At 38.6% G+C, this 11,776-nt stretch overlaps 1 protein-coding gene across 1 annotated transcript; it reads left to right on the top strand.

Annotated features, from left to right (window-relative positions):
• Positions 1-8,867: 8,867 nt before the first annotated feature.
• LOC107827632 (glutaredoxin-C11-like) lies at positions 8,868-9,372 on the top strand. Its single transcript, XM_075243222.1, has 2 exons — positions 8,868-9,178; positions 9,282-9,372. Exons 1-2 carry the CDS (start codon positions 8,868-8,870, stop codon positions 9,370-9,372), a joined length of 402 nt encoding a protein of 133 aa, XP_075099323.1.
• Positions 9,373-11,776: the final 2,404 nt, after the last annotated feature.

Here is an 11,776-nt window from a genome sequence, read left to right as displayed (position 1 = left end):
CTACCATAGCCAGCCTGGTATGGATCCTTGCTTTCTTCATTGGAAATACTATCAACCCCAGGAAATAAAACATAAATACAAAGACCCTTCAGTGAATATGCCCTAATGATGTGATGGCAAATTCGTTAGGATAGGTACGGTAGGACTTGCTGTGACCGTACCTCTCATACAAATAGTCGAAGGGGATATAAGATTCCTTCAGACATGTTAGTTCTGGATTCTTTTCAGACCCATCATTTTGAGAAAACCCCTGCCCTTGCGGTTCTCAGGAATTAACAATCCTAGTGTTTCCCATAGTATACCGGCCAATCCTCTTATTTCTTCTAGCAATGCGTCATTTCAATGTCCCCGAAGCGAAACACGAACCTCTCACAATCCTAGTATAAAGTGGCAGCTTCTATGATCTTGTTGTCGGGTTGGATTTTCAGGAGAGAAGGTAGGTTGCCCAGATATTTACGGACAAGGGTTTGATCACTAGAGTGAAGATCCTCCCACCAACTTAGCAATTTTGGGTGGATGTTGGTGACCATGCCGAATCTGGGGACTTCATGCCTCATATTTCTACAAGACAAAAGGGTTAGGCCCTTACCCCCACCAGACTTGACTATTTAATATCAACAATTAGCATAAACGCATCTAGTTCTCCAAATAAATGCACAGAACGTGATGATGTCCGTTTGGGTTTTAGGGAAACCCAATGTACTTTGGACAAGGCTATCTTAAAGAGTCATTATGCGGACAACATAACTGGCTCGGCTAGGTTTGACCATGATGCATGCACAGTTAAACAGAGTAAGGTTTTTATGGGGTTTTAGACTGGTACCCTTGAGCGGACAACTCAAGGGGGAAAGGCACGGAACCGTCGACTACACCGTTGATCGACTGGTTTTACCGCAAATACACCTTTTTCGGATTTAGGGGTGACAATATCGGAAGAGCGCAACCACTCATTATAAGCGTTGCCATGGTATTTTGTTTGGCACGAGTGGAATATGATGTTGAGCATATTTATGCAACAATTAAAGCAGGCTGTCACGTTTTTTCACAAAGCAGTAAAGGAAAGTAATAAAGAAACAAAAAGACAAGTCAGTTTTGAAATCGAAAAGAAAATTGAATGCTTGAAAGAAATAAACAGATAATTGCGCAAAAAGAAGCATAAATTCACAATAATAGTCTGAAATGGTAAAAGCATAAAAATCCCCAGCAGAGTCGCGGAATCGGGTTCATGACATTTAGAGGGACAACTCATTCCTTTTGGGAATTGGGTTTGCGTTTGAAGAGTCGCCACCTAATGATTAGGGTGCATTAGGACACCAAAAGAGTTTGATTTTGAATAACCAGAGCTTAGGGTAAGGGCTTGAAATTATTCTAGGGGGAAGGTGTTAGGAACACCTCAGAATCCACTAGTGTGATTCCTGGCCAAACAATTATTATGAATTTGGAGTGCAATTAACATGTAGACAAATATGGCTCAAATAAGAGGGGTTTTCATATAATGGTTTGCAAATAAACAAAGTTTGGAAGAGCAAAGAAAGCTGATTTTTTTAAAAGAAGGAGTTGAAATGATAAAAGAAATAAAGAAATAAGGGAAAGGGGTCCTAAGTTTATTAACAATATGGATCACCCCACACAATGCCCGATAATCACTCCTCAATGAGGGGCTACACGTGACATTATCGCGTGGTCATAATATCCATATCTACTATTCCCATCCCGTTAAGGTATTTAAAGCGCGGATTGGTCTCGTTTACTTATTCATGATATTACCCGTCCTAATCCTATCAGTCCCGGAGGCATTTAGGGCTACTAATCCTAAAAAGGGAGGTATATTAGGCTTATTTGTATTTTCAAAGGAAAAAACTCTAAGGCGACATACAAAACACGTATTGCAAATTGGGGAAAGTATATAACAAGCAGAGGCTCAGATATACCTCCTTAAACAAAGAAACACGTAATTAGCATGACTTACACATATTGTTTAGGTCTGATTTAAAAGGTACTAAAGACGAGTGAGAGGAAATTGTTGAGACAGTTTCAGCTTATCACATAACTCAGATAAGAAGTCTGAATCAGGCCTGCCTGCTGGTTGTAATTATTAACAGAAGCAGATTCAGTTTATATTTATTACCCTAGGGCTTGCCTAAGTGTTGGACAATGATCCTATAAGCATGGTATCTACTGGATTCAGAAAGCAATGAAACAGTAAGGCTCGAAATGAACTGTTTGAATGCATACTCGTTAAACTTGCTAAGTGAGGGACTCAGATTATTGAAAGAGAGAGGCAGAATTTAAACGAATTGATTACAAGTTCTGCAAACGATAGCAGCCATTACTACTGGTTTTATATCTAACACTGAGTGAGGCGAATCAGATTTTTTATTAGAAACTTCTATAGGCATGCTTTCTAGGCGTTACTAATTTTAAGACCTTGTAGACGTAACGTCAAAATGTAGAAGCCTTATAGACATGATTTCTAAGTGAAGTTTGAATATGCAAAATCCTATAGACATGATTTCTAAGTGAAGTTAAATATGTAAAAATATAGTAGTCCTATAGTCATGATTTCTACCCTTTGCATACATAGTTACCCGCCCCTTTTCACTAACCAGCCCCAAATATTTATTACAAATTATTACAAACCAAAATAAATAAAATTACATCAGGAAAAGTAAAAAAAAGTACAACTAGAGGAATCCTGATTTTGACTTCCTCTCTGAGTTACATGATAGACCCAACTCAAAGACCATTGATCCAAAGCCTTTCTCCAATCTGAGTGTGTCAAAGTTCCCTAAGAGCCTCAATGGGACTCCGGGCAACGCTAACACCCAAATTGCATTATCAGAATGGAGATAAGTGCTGTGTGGAAGGGCCAACCCTCAAGTGTCCAAGTTCAGAGGGAGCTCAAGGGGTCCCAAGGCAAGGCTCACAAGAGGGGGCAAAACTTAAAGTCTAAGAGAGAGTGCAAGTGAGGAACAGAGTTCTAAAGGGGTGAAGGAGAGGGAAACAACTACAAACAAGTACACAAAAGGGGTTCAGGGGAATAGGGAAGTTGCAAAGAGTCCATGTGCTTAGATATTTAGCTAATTCTGGGCATGCACAACAATAGAGAGTGTTGTTATGCTTACAAATCAACAAGAATACACAACATATGATAGTGACATGGAGGTTATGATTCCAGGGGAATCAAGTTTGAGTCATAGACAATAATACTTAATACTGTCATGCCTCAAACAAACCATTAGCATCAAACACATTAGGGTAGGGGGTTTGGGATTCATAATAGGAAGGAAATTACAACATGCTAAAGTAAATTCCGAAGTAAACATAAGCAATAGGCAGACATGCAAGTGAAGGTATTAAATAAACACATTGTTGTGGTTGTTGAAAACCTTAATCAGGACATACCAGCTTCAAAGGAGCAATATACAACTGTAGCAGTACTTGAAAGAAAACAGGCCACAGTACAAGTAACAAGAGAGAGAGTGCTTTTTGAATGTGAGTGTGAGTTCAGAAAACTAAGAGTGTTCGTGTGTTTGTGTCAATGAAAGAGCATGGTATTTATAGTTTGAAAACAGGTAGAGAATAAGGTAAGAAAATAACCATGTACCAATTAAAATCAATCGGTAGAAGAACTTCCTTTAATTAAGGATTTCAAACTTAAACGGTAATGAACAGAAATCATTTAAGGAAAGAGATCAAATAAGCATCTTGTGAAAAATAGGCAATTAGGGGTAAATACACAGGAGTTTAATTAAGGGAAGGATCTTTGAAATACACGGTTAAACAAATAAGGTAAGAATCAATCAGTATATAGTAAATCAAGGAGTCAGAGATTTAAAATTACTGGTTCATGAATAAACCAAGTCAGAAAGGCTAAGAAAAGTTTTCAAATCAAACCAAGAAACAGGGAAATTAGTAAAACAAGGAAAGAATCAATCAGACTTACACAAGGAGGTCTGAAATCAGTCAAAAATTGAAAGTCATTTTACAGGAGAAGCTCAGCATATATAAAGAGCACACAAGTATTAGGCATGTGAGGTTGAATTTAGGACAAAGAAAAGTGTCATGCAATTGCAAAATCAGTAAGTACTGGACTATAGGAACATGGTAGTCACATAGGTCAGTTTCAGTAACTCAGCAATGGAGAAGGGAGAGAGTGTCAAATAGCATGCAAATGGTCCAGTAGAAAGACCTTAGAAGAGTTTAGCAGGGATTCAAAATCATATAAAGAAACAAAAGATTTTGAAATTCAGTCATGCAACAGATGAAATAACTTCAGAAACTCAAATAGGTCAAAAGAAATTAGGGTTTTGAAACCAAACAAGTTCGGAGATGAGGAACAAACAAATCACATAGCAAATAATATCAGAACTCGAATGAACCCCAAATCTTAGGGTTTTTGCCATTAATCGAGTGTAGAGGTGAAAGACAAGAGAATCATGCAAAAATATCAACAAAGAAAATAAAATCAGAAACCCTAAGAAAGAACTTAAGACTTTAACATAAAGAAACACAGTAGAAGAATCAACATAAGAAACATAGTAGACGAACAACATGAGAAACATAGTAGAACATGCTAAAGATCAGAAAGACTTCTAAATATCTTGCCAAAACCCTAAATCGGAAAAGATAAAGGTTTTGAAAGCAGAGTTTTGAAAGAAACTTTGAGAAAGCGTTTGAAAGTTTAGGGAAAACACGGATCTAGAACAAACCTAAGAAATCAGAAGAACCTCAAAAGTTAGGGTTTCAGAAGAACCCAGATGGTGAGAAAGGCTTGGAAAGTCACTGATCTAAGCAGGAGAAGTCGAGATCAGGCTCGAATAGCCATGGCTGGCCAGAGCAAGGTCGGAGACGGCCATAGAACTCGAATCGAACAAAGTCCGGGCCAAGCTTCTTCAGGTTCAGGCCTTGAAACTGTAGTAACCAGGCGTGTAGGAGTTATAGGAGGCCGGTATAGGACTTCAGTGGCCTTGGAAGCCATGGATTCCGGTGATTTTAGGGTGGAAGCGAAGGGAGGTAGCTAGGGTTTGAGGGGAGCTTGAGAGATAACTGGGAGAAAAGGGCGGGGGGATTCAAGGGTGGCTACAAAACAGAAATGATTAGATTTAGGGGTTAGGTCGGGTTAAAAAGGAAGGGGTTAAGGGTGGCCGTTAATCATTTTGATCAACGACCTGGATTGAAGGGGAATCCGGGCGGGTTATTTTAAAAGGGTCGTGGGTCGGGTAGATTCAGGATTTGGTCTGGGTAATTGGATTTGAACTTGGGTTTAATTGGGGTGTCAAATCTGGCTAAAATTGAAATGCAAATGGGCTAACACTTAAATAGCCATTTTTCCCTTATTTATTTTATAACAAATAGTAAAATAATTTTTGGAAATAAATTAAAGATACTAAAATAATTAATAATACATAATTATCAAATTAAAAATACTGGAGTTGATTTTATAAATATAATTACAATTAAATCTTGAAAGAGGCCAATATTGCAATTATATGCAATTTAGCTTTAAAAATATTAAATAAATTTGTAAAAAATATGTAAAAATTATCCTAGATATTTTTAATATAAATATCAGAATCCAATAAATTAACCACCCAAAATGATAATTTTGGGGATAATTACTGGGTTTTTCCTGATAAAATAGGGCAATAAATTGATTTAAAAATCTTTAACAATTAAGAGAAAAATAATAAAACCTTGGGACATACTTATATATGCACATACATGCTATTTTGAGAGTATTTTGCATATTAAAAATATACAGAAAAAAATTGGGTATCAACATTAGTCCCCGAGGCGACCAGTAATTCTTTCTCGACCTCGGGGATCAAGGAAGACGTAATGTCGGCCACGAAGTCTGCCAAAATTTGAGATTTTATAGCAGTTCGGGGTTTGTACTCAATATCGTACCCGCTAACCTCTACGACCCATTTGGCCAATTAGCCCGAGAGCTCCGGTTTATGCATAACATTACTTAACGGGTACGAGGTCACGACACATATGGGGTGACACTGAAAATATAGTTTTAATTTCCTAGATGCGCTTAGTAAGGCGAGTGCTAAATTTTCTAAGTGAGGATAGCTTATTTTGGCATCGCCTAGGGTTCTACTAACATAATAGATAGGAAAATGCGTACCTTCCTCTTCCTGGACCACGACACCACTTACTGCTACCTCGGAGACTGCCAAATAGAGGTATAACTACTCGTTCTCCTTAGGGGTGTGAAGCAAATGAGGGCTTGATAGGTATCATTTGAGTTCTTCTAAATCCTGCTGACATTTCGGGGTCTAAGAGAAGTCGTTCTTCTTCTTCAGTAATGAAAATAATCGGTGACTTTTGTCAGATGACCTCGAAATAAACCGGCCCAATGCGGCTATCTGCCCGGTCAATCTTTGTATTACCTTGACGTTGTCAACTACGGTGATATCTTCTATGACTTTTATCTTGTCCGGGTTGATCTCTATTACCCGGTTGGATACCATAAAATCGAGGAACTTGCCCGAGCCGAACCCAAAGGCAGACTTCTCCGAATTCAGCTTCATGTTGTATTTCCTTAGTTTTTCGAAGGTTTCCTACAAATGCTTCAAATGGTCCTCTTCTCGCAAGTACTTAATTAACATACCGTCAATATAAACCTCTATTGATTTGCCTATTTGTTCTTCGATCATCCAGTTAACTAGGCGTTGATACGTGGCACCATCATTTTTTAACCCAAACGGTATCACGTTGTAACAATAAGTTTCGAACTTTGTTATAAAAAAAAGTCTTTTGTCGGTCACCCGGGTCCATCCGTATTTAGTTGTACGCAGAATAGGCATTGAGAGAACTCAACATCTCGTGTCCGACAGTTGCATTGATCTTTCGGTCGATGTTAGGCAAAGAAAATGAATCCTTTAGACATTCCTTGTTTAGGTCCTTATAATCTACACACATTCTAAGTTTGTTTCCTTTTTAGGCACAACCACTACGTTAGCTATCCAATCCGGGTACTTAACTTCCCGAATGGAACCTATATTTAAAAGTTTAGATATCCCATCTTTGATGAATGTGTGTTTGATCTCGGAATGCATTCTCCTCTTCTGTTTGACTGGGTGGAATTTTGGATCCAAACTTAATTTGTGAGTTGTCACCTCGGGTGGGATCCCTGTCAAGTCTAAGTGGGACCAGCTAAAACAATTGGCATTAGCTTTAAGGAAATTAATAAGTTTTTTCCTGAGCTCGGGAATTAACCATGTGCCCAGGTATACCTTTCTATCCAGTAGGTACTTGATCAGTATGACCCGCTCCAATTCCTCGATTGTCGATTTGGTGGTGTCGGTTTGCTCGGGTGCTATAAAGGATCTCGTGACACCGCAATCATCCTCCTCGTTTTCCATGTGTTCCCCCTATTTCCCCAGCCTAGTCAGGGTCGGGGTCGCTAATTGCTATTTGGTTTATTCCTCTTCTGCCAGACACCTACCTTTTGATATTGTGACACGGGCATCAGGATCACTTCCTCGATAGCGAACATCTCCTTTGTGACCGGTTGACCTCCGTAGACCGTTGTGATCCCCCCCGGGGTGGAAAACTTCAATGCTTGATGTAGGGTCGAAGGCACCGCTCTCATGCTGTGGACCCATGGCCTCCCTAACAAGGCATTGTATCTCATATCCCTCTGAATCACATAAAATTTCATTTCTTGGGTGGTCCTAACAGTGTTACTGGTAGATTTATTTCACCTGTTGTCGTCTCGCACACCATATTGAACTCGTTCAATACTCGTACTGCTAGTACGATTTAGTCCAATAATCTTAATTGTTCTACGACCCTTCATCGGATGATGTTGGCCGAGCTACCTGGATCAATCAACACATGCTTAACTTGAGATTTATTAATAAGTACGTTATTACCAGTGCATCATTGTGTTGAATGATGTCCTCGGTGTCCTCGTCACTAAACAAGATGGACCCCTCCGGGATGTAGTCCCGAGTGCATTTTCCTCTTGTGATAGAAACTTTAGTGCCCTTTATCATTGGCCCTTGTGAGACATCTACTCCCCCATTTATCATGTTGATAACGTGCTGAGGCTCCTCTAGAAATGGGTTCGGTTGCAACTCAACAAACAAGCAGCTGAAGAACACTTTAAACAATAGCTAAAGAATGAAAGTTAAATTTTTTGCTTTGATATGCGTCCAGCTGTGGTGTTCAAAATAAAAGGTTCCTCCCTTTATATAGTAGAGGAGTTTCAATTCTAGTACAAGTCTAAATAAGGTAAAATATCTTTTTCTTCCAGTAAACATTGATACGCAGTTGATATCGGGCGAGATTTGAGTCGCAATATCCGGTTGAGGTCGGATATTCTGGCCCCTTGCTTATCTTGTCTAACCGTCTCTTCCCTTAGTCTCGGTTCTTCACTCTGCTCGGGGCCAATGCTCGGCCGTATTCGGTCCCGGGTGCATCATTCGTCCTCCCTGGGCTATGACTCGTGGAATCCCTCGGCTTTACTTAAGGCCATGTCAGATCGTGCTTTTCTCTCGTTTCTTTATCGAAAAATCGGGGTAACTTTATCCCCGATTTTACCCGTACAAAATTTTGTTAAGTTCCCCATACTAAAATATTTGATTCCTTTATCAGAAGAAAATATCTTTAAGGAATTTTCTTCTTCTTTTTTTTAGCTTCAGTAATAATCTTGTTATTTTTCCCTTTTCTGGATAAATAATGTAATCCATATCTATCAAGAATCCCTATAAATAACTCAAGATATGAAACCTCAAACATCACTAAAGCTTAAAACACTAGCATCATATAGACTTGCAATACTCCTTTCTGCTCTACACGAGAATTTTTTTCCTATTCTCGTTGAGCTCATCTTAAGACTTACGATACTAATGGAAAAGATTAGAGTGTTGGCATCAAAGAGGGCAGCAGTAATATTCACAAAGAGCTCATGTTGCATGTGTCATAGCATAAAAGCACTATTCTATGAAATTGGAGCAAGCTCAGCTGTTCATGAATTGGACCAAGATTCAAGAGGAATTGAAATGGCACTGGCTTTGAGAAGCTTAGGTTGTAATCCATGTGTTCCTGCTATTTTCATTGGTGGACAGTTTGTTGGTTCAGCAAAGGATGTTATTTCCCTTCATGTTGATGTTCTCTCAAGGAAATGCTCATCAATGCCAAAGCTATATGGCTTTAACTTGTATGAAAAAAAAAACATAGCTGTAGGCTCTTAATTAGCCTACCATTTTTTATTTTTTTTTTCCTTTTCTCTTTTTTTCTTTCTTGTCTTGTTTCCTCAAAAGGGGGTACTTGACTGGGGGCTGTAAAGAAATTAAAGCCATTCTTTTTGTGAAAATGGCTGAGAATGGAAACTTAAGCTTCTTGGAAGTTTAACATTTTCTATCTATGCTGTATTTATTCGGACAAGAATTGAACTTTACGATGGACTTTATTGTCCAATTTAAAAAACTAAGGTCAAATAAGATTTTAATATTCAATTAGATCGTACGTTTAACCATTTCAAATAGTGCTTAATTTTTAAGCTTCAACATATGTTTAAAATACGGTTTAGTTCAATATCTACAAGCTAAAAGTAAACATTTATTGAACAGTTGAGCATTTAACTTTTCATGGTAGATGGATCTATCCCTCAAACACATTATAGTCCCCACAAGTCCAGCTCTCTATTTAATTGAAAATTTACGAAAGTAAACTTTTAGTATAAAAGAATTCAATACTTCGATTTTTTTAATTAATCACATCACCTAAGTTATAATGATCTGTTGTGGCGGGAGGTTTGGCAAGAATCCATGCATACCCTCTATAATAATATATCCAACAAAATGTAAGGAGGACAACTGTTGAAGTTTGGCAAAATGCCAAAGTCCCACATTGGTTGGGAGTTAAGTTTGGGGGGGATTTTTCCCCTATAAAAGAAGGCCTAATGTTTAGGATTGAAATACACCTCTCATTTGCCTTCTCATCTGTTTAAGGCATTTGTATCTTCTCTCTTTAGTATTATTTCACTTGTATTTTTGGAGTGAAATAAAATATTGGTTGTGTCCGAGGAGTAGGCAAAATTAGCCGAACCTCGTAAATTCTGGTGTTCCCTTTATTATTGTTTTATTGTCTTATTTATTATTTGGTGGCTGTCATAATTTTTGGTATAGTAGTTGTGACTTATTCACACTATATACATTTGGCTTCCACAACAATTGGTATCAGAGCCAAGGTACTGTCTAAGTATGCTCTGTGGTTGCAGCATAGTCTGATCTTCCACATCAGAAAAGATTTATCTTGGTAACTGAGTCAAGGTTCTGTCTGTGTATGCTCTGTAGTTGCAGCTTAGTCTGATCTTCTACATCAGAAAGGAAATAATCTTGATTTGTGTCGTCAGCTATTAAATAATATTTGTGTCAAATATGGGGGACAATAAACAAGAAGAATCTACATCAAGTGTCAACAATACGTCATCATTGGCATCTTCGCTTATGACAAGAATTGTGTCAAATGCGAAATTTGCGGTAGAAATTTTTGACGGGTCCGGACATTTTGGGATGTGGCAAGGCGAGGTTCTAGATGTCCTTTTTCAACAAGGGCTAGATCTGGCCATTGAAGAAAAGAAACCAGATGTTATTGGAGAAGAAGATTGGAGAATTATCAACCGTGTTGCTTGCGGTACCATTCGATCCTACCTTGCTAGAGAGCAGAAATATCCATACACAAAGGAAACTTCTGCAAGTAAATTATGGAAAGCACTGGAGGATAAATTTTTGAAGAAAAATAGTCAAAATAAATTGTACATGAAGAAGAGACTGTTTCACTTCACCTATGTTCCTAGTACCACGATGAATGAACATATCACCAGTTTCAATAAGTTGGTCACAGATTTGCAAAATATGGATACAACTTATGATGATGGTGACTTGGCCTTAATGTTGTTGGCGTCACTTCCTGATGAGTACGAGCACATTGAAACTACTCTACTCCATGGAAATGACGAAATTTCTCTCAGAGAAGTTTGTTCAGCTTTGTACAGCTATGAACAAAGAAAGCGAGAAAAACAGAAGGGCGGAGAAGGAGAAGCACTGTTTGTGAGGGGTCGTCCTCAAAATCAAACGAGGACAAAGAAGGGAAGATCCAAGTCAAGATCCAGACCCAGTAAAGATGAATGTGCCTTTTGTCGAGAAAAAGGGCACTGGAAGAAAGACTGTCCGAAGTTGAAGAATAAGGCCAAACATAACAATGGAAAGGCTATTATGGATTCAAATGTAGCTGATTGTGATGATTCAGACTTCTCATTAGTTACAACAGAGTCATCAACATCATCAGACATATGGTTGATGGACTCGGCTTGTAGCTATCATATGTGTCCCAACAGGGACTGGTTCATGGAATTTCAAGAAGGAGAATATGGAGTCATCCACACAGCGGATAACAGCCCTCTTACCTCATATGGCATTGGTTCAATACGATTAAGGAACCATGATGGAATGATCAGAACATTGATAGATGTTCGATATGTACCGGATTTGAAGAAGAATCTCATCTCTGTGGGAGCCCTAGAATCAAAAGGGTTCAAAATCATTGCAGAAAATGGAGTGATGAGAGTATGCTCCGGTGCACTAGTGGTAATGAAGGCTAATCGGAAGAATAATAATATGTACCGCTATCGTGGCAGTACAGTTATTGGGACAGCGACAGTAACATCCAGTGACGACAAAGAGGCAGAAGCAACCAAGCTATGGCACATGCGCTTGGGACATGCTGGAGGAAAATCCTTGAAAACTCTATCAGA

Source organism: Nicotiana tabacum, chromosome 22 (genome assembly GCF_000715075.1).
Source record: "Nicotiana tabacum cultivar K326 chromosome 22, ASM71507v2, whole genome shotgun sequence".
Taxonomy (NCBI): domain Eukaryota; kingdom Viridiplantae; phylum Streptophyta; class Magnoliopsida; order Solanales; family Solanaceae; genus Nicotiana; species Nicotiana tabacum.
Note: the sequence above shows the minus strand (reverse complement) of the source record. Positions and strands in the feature narration are given on the sequence as shown.